The sequence below is a fragment of the Hemitrygon akajei genome, chromosome 10 (genome assembly GCF_048418815.1).
Source record: "Hemitrygon akajei chromosome 10, sHemAka1.3, whole genome shotgun sequence".
NCBI classification, from domain to species: Eukaryota; Metazoa; Chordata; class Chondrichthyes; order Myliobatiformes; family Dasyatidae; genus Hemitrygon; species Hemitrygon akajei.
This window is the reverse complement of record NC_133133.1, coordinates 150,958,798-150,985,324: the sequence shown is the minus strand read 5'-3', so window position 1 is coordinate 150,985,324 and position 26,527 is coordinate 150,958,798. Positions and strand designations below refer to the sequence as shown.

General features: G+C 39.4%; 1 protein-coding gene across 2 annotated transcripts in view; it reads right to left on the bottom strand.

The window, feature by feature from the left end:
* Positions 1–23,287, bottom strand: part of LOC140734824 (solute carrier family 13 member 4-like) — an 85,827-nt gene extending 62,540 nt beyond the window's left edge. For both annotated transcript variants that reach the window (XM_073059397.1, XM_073059398.1), the window contains exons 1-2: positions 22,675–23,287; positions 3,810–3,941 (exon numbers count right to left, since the gene is read on the bottom strand). In XM_073059397.1, coding sequence (XP_072915498.1) covers positions 3,810–3,941; positions 22,675–22,773 — 231 coding nt within the window. In that variant the 5' untranslated portion in view covers positions 22,774–23,287. The remainder of the gene's footprint in view (positions 1–3,809; positions 3,942–22,674) is intronic.
* Positions 23,288–26,527: the final 3,240 nt, after the last annotated feature.

Below are 26,527 nucleotides of genomic sequence, written 5' to 3'. Positions count from 1 at the left end.
GAGCATTATCTGCCACACTTCAATCATATTGTTCTTTCCACCCTCATAGATGTTGAGCCATCTTAGATGTTGCCTGGAGGTATCCTACAATGTTATTGCAAGTGAACCAGCTGACAGAAATGCTTATGGTTCCACAAGATATCAAGAAACACTATTGTAGGTGATGCCAGGGTAGGAGACGCCAAGGCAGGAGACATCGGCAGAATGATATGCATGAAGCTTGAAAATTTGGTACAGCAAAGAAGGTTAAAAAAACAAAAGGATATAAATAAGACAAGTCCAGATTAGGCATTGTGCCACAGACAGAAGGAGAATTCCATGTCATGAATTCAAATGTTCCTGGTCACTTGCTCAAGAGTGACCACAGGAGCAGTCAGAAAACAAAAGTCCCGAGACACAAATCTGAATGGCACGTCGATCCCAGGAGACTTGGTCAGTGGGCTTGAAGAAAGTGTAATAGCTGATACAGTTACGGTTGATGGCAGGAGTAGATAAAAATAGGCCCATTTATCTGAAGGAGATGCAAACCTTGTCAAACAAGATTCAGACCTCGGGGCACAAGCTTTGAAAAGAACAAAGAGTATGTATTGTTTATTTATTATTATTAATTTCCTTTTGTATCTGCACTCTAGTTGAACACCCAAATTGGGTGGTCTTTCATTAATTCGGTTATGGTTATTATTCTACTAATTTATTTAGTATGCCCTCAAGAAATGAATCTCAGGGTTGTATGTGGTGACATATGTACTTTGATAATAAATTTACTTTGAATACTTCTGTTCAAGAGATTCACATTCTCCCAGCTCACATTTACCAAAGGCAGATGGACTGCAGTCAGCCGAGAGTAAAATCAGCCCTCTTTTGCTGTTGGTTACTCTGCCACACAGATCCAAGGTAACATTGAGATTGTGGTCAGTATCAGAAGCAGATCTGATGTAGGCACGAGTGATGCAGCTTTCAGGTGACAAAGCAGAAGCTATTGAGCAAACTGTGAGAACGTTGACAAAGCTAGTATTCTGAAACTGGTCAAATTGGAAGCTGAGCTACTTGAGGCCCTAACTTATGGAGACCCAAGTCACCTTGTGCATTTCTATAAATGAATACAAAAAAACAGAGAGAGATCAGATTCTACATCCCATCAGTTGCACACTATCATAGAGTAGACAATTGTGGCTTCAGAATGCAATTGCACAATAAAACATTTTCAATGTTCATTTAAAAAAAAAACAACTTTGTCTGGACTGCAACTTGATAATGACCATTTCCAGGTTATTTTGCAATCCTCTAGACATTTGTCCATGCCATTCCCATCACAATTTACCCTTGTGCATTATGGTGCACTAGAATTTCTGAGTAAGGAAGGTGCAAGACTGTATTGTAGATCAATAGAAATGGATCACAGCAAAGGTATACTTCCCAGAAAGCACGTGTTGTGGAATTGGAAGCTCTAAGTGAACTATCTTTGGTGTTCAATATGAGGTGAATGCATGATAGGGAACATAACCTACTTGATGCCATCTTCAAAATGTGAAGTTATTTGTTTTTGCAGTGGGAGAAATTTTGGTTAGTCAGTCATTTGGTTCCACATATAATATGTTCCATCTCCAACACAGAGTCTACTAAATTTTTAATGCTCCCCAACAACAAGTACAGTGGATTCTTATTAATGAGGGCACGCCAGGACCAGTACGTTTTGGTAAATAATAAGCAGTTGCCTCAATTAGCCAAAGTTTCATGTAAGTAGTTAAAAAGGAACAAAAATAACAAACTAGTATTTAACTGAGTAACAAATTATGTACTTAAATGAAATACAGAACAAATTAGAACACTACTACTGTACTATGAGACTGGATATTAGTTCCTAGTACTTATCGAGAGAGGAATTCATCTACGTCACGTTCTTTTGATTGACTGTAAATAAACAAAATCAGCATAGACACCTGGTGCAGAGAATGGACTGCATTCATACAATGCTTTAAATGATCGCGCTCTCCAGATCTTCAATTTCATTGTAACATTGTCAATACCTTCAAATCTTCGTAATTCGTAACTTGTAGTAGTGAAATTGTTGCATTTTCATGCCTGGCTGTTTCTGGCATCTCCAAGCCTGAATGCATGGAACCACAGCAAGCAAAACAATTCAGAATTGCTTTACTGCTTATTTGTCGCCAACCGTCAGTGACAAAAATCACTGCTTTTTGAACACAGACAAATGCAACTGACTATTTAATAACTATTTGCTCTATCGCCTAATGGCCACACAAGCGCACGTGACTGATGATAGTTAGAAACTGTTCAGCAACATGCTCCTGCCCCAGTTAAGTGGCGTAGTGTCCCAAATAAATGGCTGCCCCCGATTGACCGATTGCCCAATTAACCAGAATCCACTCTACAGCTTGGGCTTTTGTCCTATGCCTTCCAATAACAGGAATAATAATTTGATCAGTCTGTAACTCTATAAAACTGCACCCAATCCCTAATCTGAACTTTAGCTGAGCACACATCAATTTCTTCTGCAGTTCCTATCACTCTAGAATATTATTAATTCCATCCACCGTTGCCACTTGCTGAAATCTTGCCTTTGTGGAAATATCCATTCCTACCAGCATCGCCATTCATAAAAATCAGCATTTAAAAGATCATGTGTCACTTCCCTTCTGAAAGTAACGATTTTAACTGCTGACTGCTTGGAAAGGAGTCAGGTTTGTAACTTTACCTTTGTTATTCAGGTGCACTGAGTCATAATCATCTATGATCATTCTTCTTCAAGATCACTAATGCATCAATGTCTATTCAAAAATATGCTCTGTAACATGCAAAATGTAAGCTGAAAAATAACATACAGTAACTGTGCCTTACCTTCAACCAGAAGGGAGAATTTTAGGAGAATCATCAATCACTTTTGAACCATTGTTACTGGACAACTCTCAGCAACCTTTACATCTCTTTTCCATTTCTTGTGCCTTAATGTAGGTTTGTACCAGTACCCACTATATTCTAAATCTCCTAGAGTCATATTTTCTTAAATACTTTGTGCTTATCATTATAACATACAATTTATATAAACTTATAGCAGAGACACCATTTGTTAATTAACCTCAACTGCATCCCCAAAAGGTACACTTCTATTAACATCATAATTAGATCGCATTGCTGGCATATCCAACAGCATACTACAATGATCATGTACTGTATCTCGTTCCATTCACTGGGGCCATTTCTAATGCAGCACCAGTGTTGATTTGAACAATTTTTGAAATGTTTTTAGCTGAAAAACTTTCTGTTATATCCTGCCATAACGCCCTCTGACACATCTCGCTCCTTGTTATACAAATGAAAATGTTGCTGTCAAAGTTCACAGAGTAACGACATAATTCTGTCTGGTGCACATCACAATGCTGCATTATTCCCTGACTGGCCTTGTTTTCATTGTTAGAAAGTATAATCTACCACATAAAATTTTGCATGCATCTTGTTCATTGGGTTCTCAGTCAATGACGTTTCTGATTCTACAACAAATGCAAAGTGATCATTTCTCTTATCGCATATAGTTGTCTCTTTTGTTCCAGCCATTATCACAGTTTAGGACTTTAAATAGTCCTGCATAGTTTTATTTTTTTTTAAATGGGTAATATATTTGTGGTAATTGTTGGAAGCACAATACAGAACTCAGATGCTATTCTGAGATGATCGTTAGAAAAATCGTTCCACAAAACACTTTTTCCCCCCTTCCATGAGCAGTTGTTCCTACAACAGTACAAACAGGCACACACATAAATGCATAAAACATGGAATGAATATTTTCTTACTTCACTGGCCTTTAACACCCCAAACAATGGAAAGAGGAAAGCAGGAACCATTGCTGCTGCTCCAAGTGGGACTGCCTCGGACACCCAATACACAGCGGTGACTATAAGGACATACGCACACTGAGCTTCTGGCTGGAAAACAAAAAGAGAACATTTACTTAGATAGATAGATAGATAGATAGATACTTTATTCATCCCCATGGGGAAATTCAACATTTTTTCCAATGTCCCATACACTTGTTGTAGCAAAACTAATTTCATACAATACTTAACTCAGTAAAAATATGATATGCCTCTAAATCACTCTCTCAAAAAGCATTAATAATAGCTTTTAAAAAGTTCTTAAGTAGTTTACTTAAATACATTAAATACAATCAACCCCGGCGCTTTAACATATCTTACTCCTGGCGGTTGAATTGTAAAGCCTAATGGCATTGAGGAGTATTGACCTCTTCATCCTGTCTGAGGAGCATTGCATCGATAGCAACCTGTCGCTGAAACTGCTTCTCTGTCTCTGGATGGTGCTATGTAGAGGATGTTCAGGGTTTTCCATAATTGACCGTAGCCTACTCAGCGCCCTTCGCTCAGCTACCGATGTTATACTCTCCAGTACTTTGCCCACGACAGAGCCCGCCTTCCTTACCAGCTTATTAAGACGTGAGGCGTCCCTCTTCTTAATGCTGCCTCCCCAACACGCCACCACAAAGAAGAGGGTGCTCTCCACAACTGACCTATAGAACATCTTCAGCATCTCACTACAGACATTGAATGACGCCAACCTTCTAAGGAAGTACAGTCGACTCTGTGCCTTCCTGCACAAGGCATCTGTGTTGGCAGTCCAGTCTAGCTTCTCGTCTAACTGTACTCCCAGATACTTGTAGGTCCTAACTTGCTCCACACATTCTCCATTAATGATCACTGGCTCCATATGAGTCCTAGATCTCCTAAAGTCCACCACCATCTCCTTGGTCTTGGTGATATTGAGACGCAGGTAGTTTGAGTTGCACCATATCACAAAGTCCTGTATCAGAGACAGTGAGTGTATCAGCTGGAATATTGGTGTGAGTGTGAGTGCTGCAGTGTGAAAATTTGAGCATTTTCAAAGCAGACTATGACTGTTTGACATACATTTAACTACAGCAGAGGCAGCAGCACAATGCCAAGACAATCCAAACCACAGGAACAACATGGTACCCAGGGAATGAAATATACAAATGGAAAAAGTGCAGACTGGGCCCTGAGAATCTTGCACATAATCACACCATATGCACTCATCTCAAATACCGTACTGTAAAATGTAACTGATTTCTGTGTCAGCAATCTAACTTATAACCAAAACAGTTGCTCACTGTGTGGAGCAATCAAACAGCTACTAAAAGCTCTGTTTAGGGAGTCCAGCTAATAACCATAGCAACCCTAAGTTTAGCAAGAGCAATGGCACAAAGTGTCTGGGCGATGCAATACATAATCACAGTGGCTGTACTCCACTGCAAGGCAGTCCAACACTTGTACTGTGCCTCAACAACCTGGCACAGCACCACAGAAACCGCACACAGTCCCATGCAGTCCAATGTATCACCACAGCAAAGTCCCACTCTTCCCCCAGACAACCCTTCATTTAATCACAACAGGTACATGCCACGAGTCCACAACATCAAACCAATTTATTCACAATTGATCACTGAGTGTGGGCAATCCAATTTCAATCACAGTGAATGAAAAACCACAACGTAACCTCATCATCAGACTACAGTGCCTGGATAACCCAGCCTAATATCCACAGCAACTGCAGTGCACACCCCTTTAGCAACCACACGCTTAACTGGGCAGTCCAATAGCCAATCACAACAGGTGAACACTATGGCCTGGCCATCCAAGTTAAAAAGCCAGCCAACGGTGAAGTGGCATCCGCACTGAACTTTGAGGAGAGTGGTCCTGGGTTCGAATCTGGCCAGCTCCTTGCATGCTTTTCATCCTTGCTGGGTTGAGTGTTGAGTTAGCAACTTGTAAACCAAAAAAAATGCTAATGCAACAGCAAGGCTGCCGCCCGATGCACCACAGGCTCAGAAAGGAACAACAATCCAAGTTTTTTTTTAAAAAAAACAGAAACTCCACAAAATTCCTGAATAATGCAATGAATAAATACAGCATTAAGGCAAAAAAAAAATCAAGTGCTGGAAAACACCATAGGCATGTTACCATAGCAACAGCACTCTGTGTTCAGGCAATACAACCCATTCCCACAGCAACAGCGTAATGTATTTGGGTAGTACAAGACACAACCACAGCACTGTGCACTACCCTGTTGGCACAATACACAACTACAGTTACTGCATTGTTATTCATAACTACCAAATCATTTTCTAGTTTACAGCAGCTTCGGGGTGCAGTGGTAACATAGCAGTCAGCACAACACTATGACAGCTCCGGGCACTGGAGTTCAGAGTTCAAATCCAGCGCCGTCTGTAAGGAGTTTGTACGTTCTCCCCGTGACGGCCTGGGTTTCCTCCAGGTGCTTCACTTCCTTCCACAGTCCAAAGTATCACTGTTTAGTAGGTTCATTGTTCACTGGAAGTTGTCCTGTGATTAGGCTATTACATGGGTGGGTTATGGGGATAGATAGATGCCAATCTCACAGAGCTATTTTATATTCCAAGGCCATAATTAGCCAAGAACAATCACGCTCAAGGCCATGATCGCCCACATCATACAACTCTGCAATAATGATGATGTTGATAATAGTGATGGGTCCCTCCATCCCACAACTGTTCATGTAGTCAACCGTTCAAAGTAATTTTATTATCAAAGTACATATGAAGGCAGACACAACCCTGAGATTCATTTTCTTGCAGGCATTCACAGAAAGTACAAAGAAACTCAATAGAATCAATGAAAGACTACACAAAAAGACAGACGAACAACCAATATGCAAACAACAACTGTGTAAGTACAAAAAAAAGAAAATGATAACCATAAATAAATAAGCAATAAATATCAAGAGCATGAGATGAAGAGTCCTTGAAAATGAGTCCATAGGTTGTGGGAACAATTCAGTGTTGGGGTGAGTGAAGTTACCCCCAGTTCAGAAGCCTGATAGTTGAGGTGTAATAACTGTTCCTGAACCTATTGGTGTAGGTCCTGCATTTCCTGTGCCTCCTTCCTGATGACAACAGCGAGAAGATGACCTAGATGGTGGGGGTCCTCGATGATGGATGCTGCTTTTCTGTGACAGCACTCCATGTAGATGTGCTCAGTGGTGGGGAGGGCTTTACCCATGATGGACTGGGCTGTATCCACTACATTTTGTAGGTTCTTCTGTTAGAGGCAATGGTACTTCCATATCAGGCCATGATGTAGACAGTCAATAAACACTCCACCACACATCCACAGAATTTTGCCAAAATTTTAGATGACATGTTGATCCTTCAGAAACATCTAAGAGTAGAGATACTGCCATGCTTTCTTTGAAATGTCACTTATGTGCTGGGCCCAGGGCAGATCCTCTGAAATAACACCCAGGAATTTAAAGGTGATGACCCTCTCCATCTATGATCACCCAATGAGGACTGGCTCATGAACCTCCTCCTGTTATGACACTGAATGAGACGTTGTTCTGGCACCACTCAACGAGATTTTCAGTCTCCCTCTGTCATCATATTTGAAACAGTGGTGTTATTGACAATCTTAAATATGGCATTGGAGCTGTGCTTAGCCTTTCAGTCACAAGTGTAAAGCGAGTAGAGCAGGGGGCTAAGCACACAGCCTTGTGGTGCACCTGTGCTGGTGGCAATTGTGGGGAGATGTTGTAGTCAAACTGCACTGACTGGGGTGTGTAAGTGAGGAAACAGAGGATCCAGTTGCACAAAGAGGTATCAAGGCCAAGGTCTTTGCACTTATGGATTAGTTTTGAGGTGGTGGTACGATTGAATGCTGAGCTGTAGTCAATGAAGAGCATCCTGATGTATTCATCTTCACTGTCCAGATATTCCAGGGTTGAGTGAAGAGCCAATGAAATGGTATCTGCTGTTCACCTGTTGTGGCAGTAGGCATATTGGAGTAAGCTGATACATTTCATTACCAACCTCTCAAAGCAATTCATCACAGTGGATGCAAGTGCTACTGGGTGATAGTCATTGAGGCAGGTTATCACATTCTGCTTAGGCACTGGTATAATTGAAGCAGTTGGATACCTCAGACTCCTGAAGCAAGAGGTTAAAAATATCAGTGAACACTCCAGCCCGTTGTTCAGCACAGGGTTTCAATACTCAGTGAGATACCTCATTTGGGCTGGATGCTTTCCATGGTTTACTGTCCTGAAGGATGTTCTCATGTCACAAAAGAGACCGAAACCACAAGGTTGTTGGGGCATGTGAACATTTGTGAAGGTACCTTCATGCTTTGATGACCAAAGCTCGCATTAAAAGTATCGAGCTCATCTGGGAGTAAAACCTTGTAGTCACCTTTCACTTTGGTTTCACGTTGTAGGAAGGGATAGCATTTAAGCCCTGCCACAGCTGTTAAGCATCCCTCAGTGATTCAAGCTTGGTCCGGAATTGCCACTTCACATGTGACTTGGCATTCCAGAGGTTGTATCTGCACCTCTTGTATTAACTTGGTTGATGGACCGAAATGCCACTGATCTGAGCCTCAGCAGACTGCAGATCTCTTGGTTCATCCAGGGCTTCTGGATGAGGAAGACCCTGAATAATTTTGTGGGGTCACATTTGTCTCTAACTGACTTTATAAACTCTGTGACAACTGTGGTGTATTCATTCAGATCCTCAGACAAGTCCTTGAACACAGTTCAGTCCAACTCAAAGTATTACCATAGCCACAACCTCTGCCTCCCGTGGCCAGCTCTATTGTCCTAATCTCTGAAGTCTTGCTCTTTAACCTCTGCCCGTAGGCAGATAGGAGGATAGATTGAAAGCTCTGGGCAAAGCATGAATGGATCACTAATTGCATTCCACACTAGTAAAGAGATAAGAGAATCTTTAGCTGCATAGCCAAGGGATGAGAGTACAAACCTCAGGAAGTGAGATTACCTGCTTGAAAAACGGAGTGAAATAGAATGACTTCATTTTTCTTACTCACACAATATCTCCACAGTTACAAAAATAATGAATAATTAATGACAAAATGTCTCCAAAAAATCATACTTTTGTTCTAGGATACAATATCTATTCTCCATTTTATTTATTTGGAGAATAGTTTATTCAAAAGCAAAGAGGGAAATTTCATTGTCTCTTACGGTTACAGAACATCTTGAAGCACTTTACGACCAATTTTTTTTAAAAAACAGAGCACACATACTTGCTTAGTTGGAAATGCAAGTATTAATTTGATTTGCCCTAAGCAAGATCCTTCAAGCATCAGTGAGCTAAATAATTGGTTCAGCTGTTTTGGTGATGTTGGTTGAGTGACATTGTGTTTCCTGCAATCAAGTGACACCACTTCATTTCCTGAAGCCTTTCTAACATCTACAAGACAAAAATGTAATGGAATATCACCCATCTGCTTGAGCAAAAGAAAATATATAATTATATATATCAAACGACCCATCACAAAGCTGCTTGCTTGAATTCACTCCCTGCAGTATCTGCACATTGTGTATAATCTCCAACTCCCCAAAATTACTCTACAGCATTTCTCATCCCAACTGAATGGACAAGGATAGTAGGAATAAGGGAAAAATTCCCAAGTTTTCTTACAGGCCACATCCCATCTATTCTTGGAAATGTGTTGTTATTCTTCATTGTCAGTGGCTAAGATCTACAGCTTCATTCCCACCAATACTTTTGAAGTAATTTCAGCATGACCAGCAGCTATTGAAAAACAAAAGCTCTTCTTCTTTCTCATAGACTGCAGTGGCACAGCTAGTTGAGGTACTGCCTAAGCCAGGTTTGATCCTAACCTCCAGTGCGGACTGCGTGGGAGTTTGCATGCTATCTGTGTAACCACACAGGTTTCCCCCAGGTGCTCCAGCTTCTTCTCAGGTCACAAGGACCTGCAGCCTGGGAGGTTAATTAAATATTGTAAATTGTCCCTGGTGTATAGGTGAGAGGTAGAATCAGGGGACAATTAATGAGAATGTGAAGAGAAAAAAAAATGGAAAAAAGTAGAAATTTAAAATGGATTAGTGTTGAAATAATGCATTTGGGAGCTTGGTGGTCAGCAGGGCTGGAGGGCTGAAGTTCTCTTTCCCGGCTGTGTTACTCTGCAATAATTATGGATGGGCTGTAAATGATGTCCATCATGAATTGGCAAATTATGCAAATGATCAAAAATATCTGACTAATCTCAAGTTTTCCTTCCTGTTGTCATATTACAGAAATTTAAACCATTTTCTTGTCTAAGTTCATCCATCAAGATGGACTCTCATGTCCCCATTAAAATTTGCTGTGGGATCCAGAATTTTTACCTCCAAACAGAAGTCCGCTGTCTCTACAATCTTAAGTCAAGAGGAATGTGCTGATATCAGACTGAAATGTAAATCTCAGAAGTCTGAACCTCTGGCTCCTTCTCCAATTTTACCATTGTCCTGTTTGCTAACCTCTCTGCTAATTGAACTTTGCCTTTCACCAGCCCAGCTCTATTATCTTTTAACTCTTCATTGCCACATTGGGCCCAATTGCTGTTTTCCACATTAGCATTTTGTTGTGTGTGTGTGTGTGTGTGTGTGTGTGTGTGTGTGTGTGTGTGTGTGTGTGTGTGTGTGTGTGTGTGTGTGTGTGTGTGTGTGTGTGTGTGTGTGTGTGTGTGTGTAGGCCTCCGTTAGTCTTGATAGACGATGGATTTGTGCCGTGGAAAGTTTCCAGGGCGCAAGCCTGGGCAAGGTTGCATGGAAGACCAGCAGTTGCCCATGCTGGAAGTCTCCCCTCTCCATGCCACCGATGTTGTCCAAGGGAAGGGCATTAGGACCCATACAGCTTGGCACTGGTGTCGTCGCAGAGCAATGTGTGGTTAAGTGCCTTGCTCAAGGACACACACGCAGCCTCAGCCAACTGGCAACCTTCAGATCACTAGACGAACGCCTTAACCACTGGGCCATGCGCCAACACTTTGTTCCCTACAGCCTCTCACAACCAGCAATATATTGATCTGGGAAGCAATCAAAACAACCAGCTTTTCAGATCTCCTTCGATGGCTCATATTTACTTTGTGTTAAAGATTTCTATATGAATTCTGCCTTTGGAATAATTTCACATGTGAACAGGGAAAGGTACAGGTCTCTGAGGGCTATGTTGAACTCGACTGAGGAGCATTATCAGCCACAATGATATTGAATACTGGGGTAGGTTTGGGGTCTGAAAGCCTACTGCTGCACCTATTCTCTTAGGTGCTCATGTATATGGAACCCCTTCAGTCTATGCAACCATCTAATTAGACTACAACTGATCTGCATTTGAATCAACTACCATATTGTGCCTTGTGTCTTGATACACATCATAAAAAAGTGATCATCCTCATTCTTGAATATCTCAAATAATCCAACACCCAAAACCCTCCACTAGCCAGGGTTCACTCCTACTTTGGGTACTGTCTGTGTGGGTTTGCCCTGGGTCCTTACAAATTCCAATAGAAATGCAAGTTGGTAGGTTAATTGCCCCATTAATTTCCTTGTGCAGGTGGGAGATAAGTGAATTAGGTGAGAATTGGCAGCACGCAAGAGTTAGTAAAATGGTGGTGATGTGATTGCACTGAGAACTACCAAAGATTCAAGGAGTTTTATGAACCCCTTCTGTTTCCTAAGGAAATATAAGATCATCTTTATGGTAAGCACATACCACATTTCTGTGACCCTTTAGGTTAAAAACTCTCCATAATTACACTTAAATTATGCAAATTTAATTTTAAGTTATTTTATTTTGTATTTCTTCCACTGGTAGAAATTCTATCCCAACTACGAAATCATTTTGAAGTCCTCAGTGAAACTGCCTTTCAACATTCTAATCTCAAGGGAATATAAACCAAGTTCATGCAACCTCTCCTCAGAAACGACCCTCTAAGATCCACAGCATTTTGGTAAAACTACAGGGCATCTGCCTTTAAAGCCGATAATATTCCTGCACAACAGTGCTGAACACTCCAGCGGGAGCTTGCCAAGAACTTGTTCAAATGAAGCATACCCTCCTCCCATTGATATTGATGTTCCGGAGGTAGCTTTGTGCATTCAAGCTTTCTGATAGAACTCCAACCTGCACTATGTTTTCCCTTCCTGTCTTTCCCTTGGGTGTGCTTCACGTGTGTTCAAGTGTGCTTCACATCTTTAAAAGCTTTTCCATTTAGACTACAGAACGTACTCTCCAGAGTCTTACGTACATAAATGTTACATACATGAATCAGGGGAGTGAGCTTTTTCGCTCATTGCCCAATTTTGTTTTTTTTATGTATATCAAGACATTTGGCAAGAACTCTAATACAGCACCCATTTACTGCACCAAAATGAAGCAAATTTCAATTTCTAGGCTGAAATCTATGACAATTCATATCACAAAACCTTTTGAGGTTACGAGCAAAAGGGCAAGCAATCAAGATGAGTAATTAGCCCAGCCCTATTCACCCTGGGGCAGGCTTCTGCTGATAGTTTATTGACATGATTATGCCATCTAATTCTAACTGTGCTGCTAAATAGATGAGACTAAACAGGGGACGAAGTGCTAATTCGGTAATGTCCTCCAGGGTGGCAAAATGTTTTTGAGAGCATGCACCTAGATTGGCCATAAATCTTCTAATAATTCTTTTGCATACCAGAGTAAATTTTGAGCAGAGATTATCACTGATTAATGAATTAGTAACAATATTTATCATATTTAAGGAATAGATTAATCCTGTTGTTTATGTGTTTTCACTGTTTTATTATTAATAAATTACAACAGAGATTGAAATAAATGAAGCATTTTAAAACATATTCAGAAATTATTCTTAATCTTTTGTAAGACAATTGAATAATAACAATGACAAAATAATATTGTTATTGTAACCACTTACCAACAAGTACTAACATGTAGTGTATACCAGGCTATTGAGGACTTCAAAAGGTCTCATCCAACATTATGTGTTCTGGCACCAAGTCGGTGTGAAACTTTTCCCATGAAAATACTGTATCTTACTGCTCTCGAGATGTAAAAAAAAATCATTCACCACTTCATTTGGCAGTAATGATGATCATTATGCATCTTTTTATTATGAGTGAGTTTTAAATAACCGAGGAGTGGCACTGCATGCCATTTTGGGCAAGTGCACTATAGGCCCCCTAGACCATTCTGTGTGGTTGGTTATTTACCAATACCTCAACAATATAACAATATCCTCACAGATAACAATATCCTCACATCCCTAATCCTCCATCGGACATCTTATTGCCCCTTCATTTTGCAGTCTCTCATTTGCAAGCTGCGGATGTACACAGTTGACTGTTACATTCCATCCCACTGTCATTAACTCCAGTCTTACAGCCTTCTCTTTTCAGTTCGTGAAGGATCGCAAGCTGGACAGGCAGTGAAACAAGAGCTAGAAGAGACCAAAGCTGAAGACAATCTAATGTGACCGGCCAACTGGAAGGATAGTCACTGGACATTAACTAAAGGATGGAACTGTACATAAGGAGTTACCAAAGGTCTGCTGCTATGGCAGGAAGAGAAGGAAGTCCTGCCAAGATGGCACGGAGCCAGAGATGCTCAGGATGATTTTGCAAAGATATCTAAACTGCAAATCAAGACCCAACGACAGGCCATGTTATAGGCATTCTGAAGCAATCTAGGAATTGAGATCATTTGTGGCTTCCCTTACACAAAGTTATGAAGGATATGCTTGGGATGTGTCCCAGTAAATGAGGATTTTAGACCACTGGGGATACAGCACATTCAGTAGTGCCTGATAGTGGGTTGCATCTGGCATTTAAAGAATGGGCAAAACAGTCCCTGTGTTGCCTTGTACCTGCAGGTCTGGATGGAATACATTACATACTATGATATCAAGCTCCACTCTCCTGCAGACATCTCTTGGTGTATATAGGAGGATCTCTCCCAATAGACCCATGGTGAACACAGCCTCCTGCTAAATGTTCCTAGTAAAAGATGGTTCCAAATAACTAATGTGCAATAGCTCAATTATACCAGTTCAGTCACCAGTTTGGTTGAGAGGGGATTCAGCTAAGCATCTCCATATTGACAGCTTCTAGCTCCATCATCATGTGCAGCCTTCAAGGAATACAATGATTTACTATGACTTGCCCCATAGTGGTGGAGTGGAGATGCATCTCTACCAAAGAAGATGTAAGGTGCTCCTTCCCTCCGCTAGCCTATGGGTCACCCTTGGGCAAGGTGTAGCACTGTTTAATTCATTGATCCTGGAAAGGTACCGCAGCATAAAAGCCAGGACCAACAGGTTCCGGGACAGTTTCTTCCACCAGGCCATCAGACTGATTAATTCACACTGATTTGAGTGTATTTCTATGTTACATTGACTGTTCTATTTATAATAAATTATGATTGCTCATTGCACATTCAGACAGAGACATAATGTAAAGATTTTTACTCCTCATGTATGTGAAGGATCCAAGAAATAAAGTCAATTCAATTCGCTTCACGTGAAGCAGTGGGAGCAGGTGGTGGATGGCCATATGAGCAGCTGATGCATATCACAAGTTCTGGCTATGCAACCACTGAAGCCAGGCAGACAATCTCCGAAGAGTACTCATTATGGTTGGGGTCACGCATCTTGCAAAGACATTGCCCAGAAGGCAGAAATAGCAAACCATTTCTGTAGAAAAACTTGCCAAGAACAATCATGATTATGGAAAGACCATGATTGCCCACGTCATATGGCATGGCGCATAATGATGATGATCCCATAGTGCCACTTTAACTGAACATAAAGGCCAAGTTATGAAAAGGAAATGATAATGGTTGTACTAAGGCATTCTGTGGAGGAAGCCCTTACTCTGCATCTTACCTAAACCAAATAACTTGCACCATAACATTGATTCTGATGAGAAAAATGGTACTTCATTCTTAGCACCAACATCCAGTGGTGTACAAAGTTAAAACAAAGAAAAACTCTCCTTACTATATTCAAAGGACCGCTGAAAATATATTATATTGATATTTGTTTCAAATCAACTTCTAGAAGGGAAATTACAGAAATATATTAAAGCCATTACATGCATTTTGAATTAATGTTACATATATACAGTACTGTGCAAAATACACACACACCCCGAAGACTTTTGTACACTGTTGTCATATTAATTGAAAGGTAGTTTTAATTAAATTTTGCACATCATGGGAAGATTTGATTTACATCATCTCTAATATATGGCCATACAATTTATGCATGTATTATTATAATTTTGTAGAAATTTACTACATAGATCCATAAAATACTAGCCTATACCAATTTTGATACAGGATCTCAGCCTGTAGCATCAACCATCCTTCTGCCTCTACAGATGCTGCCTGACCTGCTGAGTTTTTTCCAGCAGTTTTTTTTTCCGCTCCAGATTACAGTATTTTCAGTGTTTCCACAGAGCAGCACCATGGTGTTAAAGTCATTGTAGAAGTTTTATTATCTTAAACTCATGTCAATCACACCCAGACTACCACTTAACTGCTTGCACAGTGATGTAAACCAGCAGTTAACGATCTTTTGAATACTTTCTAAAGCTGGTCAAATCCATCATTTGATGAGACAGGATAAGATACAAATCATGATACAATAAATTGAATTATGATTGGCATCACTTAATTCAATTGTGCAAAGAACTATCATCTCCCTATATAAAATAAGCCCATCTCTCTTCAACCTGTTTACAGAAGAAAGCATCTATCCAACTTCATAGCTCTTACATAGCACATAGAGGCCTGTCAATTTATCTTAAAAGACCTGCCAGTCCAGATGAAGGGTCTCGACCCGAAACGGCAACTGCACTCTTTTCCATAGATGCTTCCTGGCCTGCTGAGTTCCTGCAGCATTGTGTGTGCCCTACCCACACAGGGTCCTGCTCAGAAAGACTTCATCCCTTTTCTTTTTACCCTCACTTTTCACTAAAAGTAAGTGAAGCCAGTGTTTGAAATGAAGAGCTCTCCAGCACAATGAGCAACTATGAGTTATCATTTGCTGACACTGACTAATTAATTACACATTATCCAAAGTCAGTGACAAAAATAACATTTAAACCAGTTCATTAGCACCCCAACTACACATGGCTACAGAGGCATCTGATTTGTGAGTTACATATCGGGTCTTGTTTATGGCAATCCTACTGGAATCCCTGAAAACCCCTGGAATTTCAGTCAGCCTCAGCCTACCAGTAGGTCTTAAACTGAAGGGAAGGAATGAGAATGGATTGAACACTGGGATGCTCAGGTGAGAAGCGTTACATGCCACCCAAATAATTTAGGGCAGATTCTGCTTAGTTTGTGCACGTCTTTTACCTCACCCCACAGGTACCACCGGAGAGAAGATAATCCCAGAAACTGAAGATACTCAGGTCAAAGCCTCTCAATGGAGCATAGCACCATACTTTGCTCAAATCCACAATCAAACTGTGAATGGATGAGCATCTATGAGCATTTCAAGTTGGCGCAGGTGCCAGGGTCAATCACAAAAAGGCAAGGCCACGTTCCTTCACAACTGTCGCCAAGAGGCCCCACATCCTGACCATACTGGGGAGTTGATTCAAGGGAGTCGGACCACCCCACTCAGAACTAGGTGAAGGGCATAGAATGTAATGAAAAGATTAGTGATTTCAAGGGGGCACTTATGGACATTTGTTCTGATCAGCTGCTTAACTTGCCATGTTTTCTATCCAGTTGTGATTAGACACTATAATGGTTAGTTTACAGCAGTTGTGGAAGGACATCAGAGATCTTTCCTTGTCCCCTTCCATTTTCCTATCTCCACGTTGTTTCTTGCCAGCACCAAACACAATTGCAGTTTTCCTGTGTACATTTAGAACATTCAACTCTACCTCATCATCATCTTCCCGGACTCTTCTGAAACTGCTAAATTGTTGCACTCCTTGTCCAACACCTGGTACTGGCTGGGCCACTGTCTTCCATCCCAGTCACAAATTTTATTCCCTTACCACTGACTGCATCTCTCTGGCAGCTGTCCAACACTGAATGAGTCTTTACAAAATCCTGAGTTGAGCTTCCAACTTCGCATCATTTGTATCAGGATTACTGTTGATCTGACATTCATTTCCTGGATTAAACTGATTTATCATACCCCAGTAGCCTCGGTGTTTACTAATAATCAAAGATCTCCCTTTTTTCGTTTATTTCGGGGCACTAGACAAGGCTGTCCTCTTAGTCCACTATTATTTGATATTGCTTTAGAACCCTTGGCAATTGCTATCAGAGAATCACAGGATATTCTTGGTATTAATTGTGGGACAGATATTCATGTTATCTTTGTATGCAGATGATTTATTATTATTTATTTCCAATCCTGAGAAATCCATTCCTGTAGTTTTATCATTGTTGGCTCAATTTAGTGATTTCTCTGGGTATAAGTTAAATCTTAATAAGAGTGAATTGTTTCCTTTAAATAGACAGGTCTCAATTTATGGAAACTTACCTTTTAAATTAGTTAATGACTCTTTTATTTACTTAGGGATTAAAATCACAAAAAACCATAAAGACTTATTTAAGGTTAATTTTGTACCCTTAATTGATCAGATTAAATGCTTGTTTACTAAGTGGTCACCATTATCTTTATCTCTGATAGGTCGGATTAACACTATTAAGATGGTTATTTTACCCAAGTTCTTATATATTTTTCAAGCGGTACCAATTTTTATTCCGAAATCTTTTTTTACTAATGTTGATTCAAAAATTTCCTCATATTTGGCAGAATAAAAATCCTAGGTTAGGTAAAATATACTTACAGAAGGCAAAGAAGGAAGGTGGATTAGCATTGCCTAATTTTAGATTTTATTATTGGGCAGTTAATATCAGATATTTGATATGTTGGTTGAAAGATTGGGATGGATCTTTTAGCCCTCATTGGGTGAGTCTGGAAATTAAATCGGTACCAGGTTTTGCACTGGGTTCTATTTTGGGGACTTCTCTCCCTTTTGCTCTTTCTAAATTGCCGAAACGAATTGACAACCCGATAGTTAAACATACTTTACATATATGGTTTCAATTTTGGAAATTTTTTGGGTTGACTCAGTTTGTTTTAAATATTCCTATTGTATCCAATTGTTTTTTCCACCCTTCAATTATAGACCAAGCTTATTTGGCTTGGAAGACTACAGGATTACTACGATTTTCTGATTTATTTTTGGATAACTGTTTTATGTCTTTTGAGCAATTATCTAATAAATATAATTTGCCTAGATTTCATTTTTTTAGATATTTACAGATTAGGAATTTTTTAAATACTGTACTTCCTACTTTTCCAAACTTTGTGTCTTCAGGCATTTTGAAGAATTTGTTTGAATTAAACCCCTTTCAGAAAGGGCTTATATCAAAACTTTATAATATAATTATGAAGATACGTTCAGAGCCCCTTTATAAGACAAAAAATGATTGGGAAAGAGAGCTCAACCTTATTATTCCTATTGAGAATTGGGATAAAATTCTTCAATTAGTTAATACATCATCTATATGTGCTAAACATTCATTAATACAGTTTAAGATTGTACACAGGGCTCATATGTCCAAGGATAAATTGGCTCATTTTTATTCCTATATAAATCCTATTTGTGATAGATGTCAATCTGAAATAGCGTCTTTAACTCATATGTTCTGGTCGTGTCCGCTTTTAAAAAAATATTGGAAAAATATTTTTGATATTATCTCTGCGGTATTGAACATTGATTTACAACCCCATCCTATTACTGCAATTTTTGGTTTACTAATGATGGACTCACTTCATTTATCTTCTTCCGCTTGTCGAATGATTGCATTTCTTACACTAATGGCTAAAAGATCTATTTTGTTGAATTGGAAGGAAATTAATCCTCCTACTGTATTTCATTGGTTTTCTCAAACTATGTTATGTTTAAATTTAGAAAAAATTATAAGTGGTGTATTTGACACTTCTACTAAATTTGAAAAGATATGGAGACCATTTATTCAATATTTTCACATGATGTAATAGGACCCTGTTCCAGGCCTATTTGATTTTCCAGTTTTGATTTCATATATGTCAAGAGGATCGGAGTTGACGACACTGATGATTTTGTATTTTTGTGAGATATTATAAACAGCCCCTTTTTTCTCTTTTTTCTTTTTTCTCTTTTTTGTTTTTTTTTTCTCTTCTATTAGTTATTAGATTTTTAGATTAGTTTTTTTTGCATAATGATTTTTTCTTTTTTCCTTTTTCTTTTTTCTTTTTATTTTATATTATGATACACCTAGGTTTGCCTTGTCTATTTGTATATTGTATCATTTACGATGTGGGAATACTCATTTATACTGTAATCATTGTTCTTGTAATCTTTTATAGTTAGTTGAAATATGTACGTTTGTAATCCCATTATCTATGTACCAATTTTATTTTGTTGTTATTAATAATGATAATAAAAAGATGGAAAAAGAAAGGATTACTGTTGATTTTCACCTCTGGTATAGATGCCAACTCCAGCCCAGTATCAATTTAATCACCTGCATAAATCTGAAGCGTATCTTCCGTACCACCCAGATTATCCAGAGCAATGTGAAAATCAGAACAGATTCGGACTCCACAAATGGCACTGCACATTCAAAAGAGATGGTGACAAATGCTTGACTAGGACTTGAAACTTCATCTGAAAAAGCTGACCTGACCCAAGCTAACATTCTTTCATTTCTTCATACTGATCCTAACTGCCTTTTTGGTTCATGTAATCCTGGCCGCCGTTGTAGCTCCTCCGATATAAAATAGGTAGGTAACTTAAAGGTTGAATTGGAAAGTAGGCTGACAGAAATAAAATAAAAAATGTTTTTTTTTTACTTTCTAAATTTTAGTGCCATATTCTTTTTCAGTCTAAAGTAACACATCAGATGGAATCTCACAATGCATACCAGATGACAAAAAAATACTGGAATCTGCTCCCTTTAATAATGTTCAGGGAAAACCCTTTGGATGGTCTGATGCTAGGAACATTTAAATAGGTGCTCTTTGTAGATACCCCCACTAAGATTATAATGGGAAACATGGAGTCGGATTATGCTCCAAATATTGAAAAAACAGCAGCAATAACACAAACAACTCAGCCCATCAAAAATATTGGAGAATGCCAACTTGAAGATGTATAAATAAGTACATAGCTCGCTTGTCACAAGCAGCTCTTCAGGATGCACATCTTGTGACATACAGTACTTCTGTGTATATGAAAAAGCAAAGAGCAAAATGCACAAAAATTAATTTTGACACTTCCTGCGAAGAATATGGTAGTTTCATTTGCATGAAGCTGATGGACTTCATTAAATCCCAATAATACCAGCACATTTAAAATTTCTGGCACTTTATATTCCCCAAGATGTCCATACTAAAAAATTTCAATGCAAATCATACTCTTAAAAATCACACTTATCATTAATGTACTGCCAACAGACTGGAAGAGGATGCTGGAAAAAAAAATCCCCCATAGAATACAGAAATTCCTTCCACTATTCATCTGCCTGTTAGCTCTCTGCCACTCAATTATTTTTATGCAGAATACAGGGATTCTAACAGGTATGGGATATGATGGACAGAGAGCTGCTTCACTGCATTCTAAACCTTTACTTTATCTTATTTACCTATTTACCTCATTATTAGAGGTGGAGTCTACCTTGAAGAAACTTATCTCCTGTTATCTTTGTTTTTGAATGTAATCCTGAAAAAAACCTGATACAGATTACTGCATGTAAGGTGCACTGAGACATGACCCCATTAGCACTGTGTAGCAAGATCAGATACATGGTCCCCTTGATGTGATTTATTGGTTTTAATTACATTTTTTTCTGTGGAATTGTATCTTACTGATTCTAAAGTTCATCATGATTTATTTGTGAATTGTTTAATTTCAATAGGTCCTGCCAGACAAAAGCTCAGGCCACTAAAGTGCATTTAAAAGTTGTGGCTTAGGTGCTTATGATCAGACCTTGCATTTAACCACAAGATTGGTCGTCTTTTCAAACTTACTGAGAGGTACCATGCTCTTAATGAAATCGCTGAATGGCTATTGTGCTCTTTGCACTATATCCCTTTGATTAAAATCACTGAATTGTACACCTGAGCCATAATGCACAGTGTTGTGGCCATTCCCTAAACACCAAAGGATTGGGAAGAATCAAGATAAATCACCACAGGATGGGTTCACCATACCAAGTAACATCACGCTGATTTCTGAAGCAGAACACAAATATAGTTGTGACTGAAGCTACCTCTGACAACACAGGCAGGGCACAGTCAGAATTTTTTTTTTTCTTTTGGAAGTGTTCAAAATTAGAGACAATCGATGATTTGAGTTTTTTTCTAATCAGTAGATAGATACACACAGTAATTATGAACAAACAAAAACTTGTTTGGAAATAGTACTTTTGCCACTAATTCAAAAAAGTGTTTCTATGACAGATGTGTTGTTAAAGGCCTTAAGGAACCATGCCTGATATATTTTAATATGTTCTCTCTCTATTATTACATCAAAAATAGATCTTTTATCACATTGTAATTTTCCAGATAATGTAACTGCATTAAACAGACATCAGATTAATCTGCTCTGCATAAAGTATTTTGGGATATCTTTGAAGGACAAAAGCTGATTGAAGTATCGCTGTACCGTTTTCTATGTCCACAGTCAGGATACTACAATTCACCACAAAATCTTTATGTCAAGGATGGTAGAGTTTCTTCCCAAAGTGATTAGAAATGTTTGTAGATAGTTTGGGGAAGAAACTTGGTCATAGTTGTGGTACATCAAGAGTAGAATAGCCAACACTGTAATACACACCATGGGCAAGTCATGAAAGGGTACTAGTGGGCTGTTAGAGATATTATTTACATGGTTCATCATTCCCTGGATTAGAGGCAAAAACCAAAGCCTACTGATTATAATACTTCATCTTTAACTTCACTCATCCTGTCCCTGAGCCAAATGAAGGAATTAATATTTAATTCCTTCCACCTAGGCACTATACATAGAGAGGGTGCAGAAGACATTCAGTAATGCATCTCAGTTTCTTATAAACTCTCTTCCAAACTTTCTTCAAACTAAAAGTTCTCTCCCTTATATTCTTCTCAGCCTCAACCTCCAATACGTTTATAACCTTCTTCTGTACTCTTTTCCCACTCACCATTCCTAACTCCAGTCGTCTGGCCATGATCCAGCTGTCTCTCCTTTGCCACCCCACCCTGACTCCTCATTCTAAATCTAGGATTTGAACCCACATCTTGTCCACCCCTCTAATCTCTCATTTTATGATTGCATCTACTTCATTCTTCCTGAACTTGAAAGTACCCTACATAGACCCATGGAATGGTTACCATTAGAAGAGGACATCTTGGAGACCGCTCTAGTGCCACCTTTTCCCTTAGGAATAACTCCACATAAAGACCCTTTGGAAAAGCAAAGTGGTATCGTGATATTCAGAACCCGAGCAGCTCATATATCTTGAGGAAATATACAGTATACCAAATGCAACATCGGGGGAATTATAAATTAGCCATCAGCTAACGATCTAATTTTCGCTATTTTCTAAATGCATCCGTTATATTACCTCAACAATGAAGCGGTTTGTTTTTCGCAATACAACGCGAAATGATACTTAAGTAACACTTGATTACCACCGTGCTTGCACTCAGTTAGCTATTTTGCAGCCACGGCGGGAATCACGTGAAACAGCGGTGCTTTGCGTCCGAAGGCTGAATGAAATGGTGCACTTACGCTGTCAGGGTAGAGGACAGGCAGAGGTAATGTCAGAAGAGGGATCAAGATGACCAACAACAATTTCCGGGCTCTCCAGATGTTCCTCAACATCCCCATAGTGTTCAAGTAGCAAATCTTCAGGCTTTACTGAGTGAAGGAACTTCTCATTGGAAGCACGTGATGAAACCTGGTCCCTGAGGTGGATGCGAACCTTCTGAACTTGACAATGTTTGCTTCGAGTTAGGAAAAGTGATGATATCCGATTCTTCTCTCAGTCGTCTAAAGATGTTTGTTATTAGTAGTTCCACTCTAATTGTCCACAGATACCCAGTGTCTCTGGTCTGGGGAAAATTCCTCAATGTCTTCTTGCCAGATTTTTACCCTGGTTTACGCTGTGTCACTCAAGCCCGAAAACAACGTGCTCCAGTGCTTGGGTTTCCTCCGTGAAGTTTCAGAGCGGGTACCGGGTTTTCTCTCTCGTAGCTCTTTCGCTGCGATCAGTTGGGATTCCGCCGGCAACTTTCTTCAGCTAGATGGTGATGTAGTAGGAAACTGCAACTTCTTTTTTCCTCTGTCTGTCCTTTACCCTGACCCTATTCCTAACTCTACCCTTAAAACTTCTACAAACTTTTCTTTTTATCAAAAGTTAATTTCAGCCTTGGTAAGACACCGCCCACTAGCGGGGAATCCCCGCCAATCAGTGCATGACAAACTCCTCTTGCTTCCAATCAGACCGTGGCCCTTGTTTGCAGGTCTCCGCCCAAAGGTTTGTGTAATGTCCGAGTTGCTCAGGTGACCCACAGGGATTTGCGCTCAGACACAGTGCAGAGTTAATACCCCTGCCCTTTAACCCTAGTGTGTGCCCAGACCAAAACCTGCTGGAGAACCTGGATCGCTTGTTTATTTGCTTGCTGTCCTGGATAGCTTAAAGAGATACTAGAGATAACGAGTGGTAAGAATTGACTGCAAATCTTATGAACTAATTATTCTGCAGATATGGATGGAAATATTACTTAAAGTTTGCTGTATTTAGTAATACAACTTGAAGCTATTGGGAATTTGTAGGCAGGATGATGTCGCATCGGGTGTTCCACCTAGAACGGCGATCATACTACGAAGGTCGACAACTCCGTGGGTATAACTAATTAAATCATATACCGTGAATTCTGAATAGATGTCCAAGTCAACTAACTTCAGTTTTCACATGCAAAAACAAACTGGGGTTATCTGAAAATGGAAATATGTCCTGAAATTACATATAATGTAGACATGAGGACGTAATATTTAAAGTCGGGGCTCCTCTTTTCAGGTGAGCTACGGAGAACATATGTCAGATCAATCTTCCCAATTTCTTTACAAAAACATGTAGAGTTTCTGTTTGTATCTTGCTTAACAAGGCCATTGGATATTGCTTAAAAGGATGTTCACCGGCAGCCAAGAAAGCTTCAGAAGTTGAAGCGTGAAGCTCATTGTCTGCCCATTCAACATTCAGCCCGCTCCCGCTGTCAGCGCCTTTCAGGAAAAGGAATAAAATTGTTTCTAATGCACACAGTTCCCCTCCATGCTCAGTATGGAGGACAGCACAAGGACCTTGGTGAAAATGATTCTTGAAAGAAAAATAAAGTCTTGGTTTAAAGAACACGTTTTGTATCCCATTCTTAACATCCCAAGACACTTAATGGCTAAGGATTAAACTGTTCATGTGAGCTTCTGCTGTAATATGGGAAACATGGTGTCCATTTCTGTACAGCAAGATCACACAAATAGCATTGAAATAATGATAGACACAAGAGATTCTGCAAAGGCTGAAGATCTTGAGCAACAAATGGAATCCTGGAGCGGGTTGGACAGCATCTATGGAGGGGAATAAATAGCCTCCTGTTCATTTCCCTTCACAGAAGCTGTCTGCTCTGCTGAGTTCCTCCAGTCTTTTGTGTGTGCTTTAATAATGATAGTTAATCTATTTAGTAATGATGATTAAATTGATGAGGACACCAGAGCTAGCTCTCCTGTTGTGTTTTGAAAGAATATTATGATTATTTTTATGACTAAATGAGTAATGGTAAGCTTTGGTTTAATATCACATCTAGAATTCTGCACATTTGCATGAAAGCACCCAGTTAGTACTGCACTAGGGTATCTGCTTAGATTTCCTGCAACAACCAACACCTGCCAGTACCGACAGCCTCTTGTGCCTCCACCCAATGTTCTGTACTTGTCTCTGAAACATTATCAGATGGGAGGCCAGCAGCCTCCTTCACGTCAACCAACACCCTATCCACTGTGCCAAGGCTGACACCTTGCTGATATCTACTGAGGAAGGTGCCTACTTTGAGCTAAATCATATAGCACACTGGTAGCAAAAGGAAGCACAGATGCAGATAAAAGTTTCAAAGGAGGATGGAGCAAATATGGACGGGGTGGAGGAGGCACATCTGGAAAATGCAACACGCTTCGGAGCTTCACTGCAATTCAATATGCCCATTCATGCGACTCCAGAAAAAGTTGCTGCTGTGCTCTTGAAAATTGGATGTGTTGAATGTTCAAAATTGAAAATGGATCAACCATTCCAGTTAGCCCCCACCCCACCTCCCTCTATCTGTTATCTCAGTTACTGCACTTCAAACCTCTTGTTATGCTGTTGACATTGTAAATACATGCTGCTATTTACAGTGTGGATTTATGCACATTTTCAACCTCAAACTTTATATAATTCTTTATTCTTTACCATTGTTGAATGTTGTTTTTGATGCATGTCATGCCAACACACCACAACAAATTCCTCATACATGTGAACGTAAGTGGTGAAGAAGGTTGATCTTTGATCTTTGTTAACACCAGCGCTTTTTATTTTTCTTGGTAAAACTCCCCCACATGATGCTAATGTGGTCTAATGCACCATCCTTGCTGCTTTAAGATTTTCTGCTTTGAGAAACAATTATTTAATGGACAACAATACTTCAGTCACCCCATTTCTTAAAACAAAAACATGTTTTGTAAAGGGACACCACTCAGGCTGCACTCTGTGACCTCACTGAAATCTTTGACCTCTTTGTGATCTTAAGGACAAACCCACACATTCGATTGCTGAGCATAGTGAAATCTCTCACCTCCGGGTCATTCCAGATCTCCGTCTCATCTCAAAGTCTGGTGCTCAATGCTGCATTAGGAACTTCAAGATTGTTTAAGATTGCTTAAATTTAAAGATTATTTTTTTAATTGAATTTTCAAATGGTTACAAAAGGGGAAAAAAATTATCAACCCTTCCCCCCTCCCCTTGACCCCTCCCCCAACATATCCCTGTAGAAAGAGAAAAAAATGAGAGAAGAAAAAAGAAAGAAAGAAAGAGTGCCTGGATATCGGAAGATCCCCACATGCTCCACGGAGTTCGTAATAACTTTAGTATATATATTTATTTCTTTCCCCAAATAACCAATAATTTTATCTTCGGAGCACCTATATATTTAATCCTATCTTTTGTAAATAAGGGCGCCAAATTTTCAGAAATATTTCATATTTATCTCTTAAATTATAAGTAATTTTTTCAAGTGGAATGCAGCTGAAAATTTCATTCTTCCAATGATCTGTACTTAAGTATGAATCCGATTTCCAAGTAACTACAATAGCCTTTTTGGCTACTGCCAATGCAATTTTTATGAATTCTTTCTGATATTTATTCAGTTTGGATTTCGGTTTTATCCCTTCAATATCGCCTAGTAAAAATAATGTTGGAAATATCAAACAACACTCTTTTTTGTTATTTCCAATTGAAGGCTTATTTAAGAGATAAATTGGGTCAAACAATGTTACTGCCGAAACCTAATGAAATAGAAACTTTAATTCAAAAAGGAAAAATTTAAAAAATTATTTC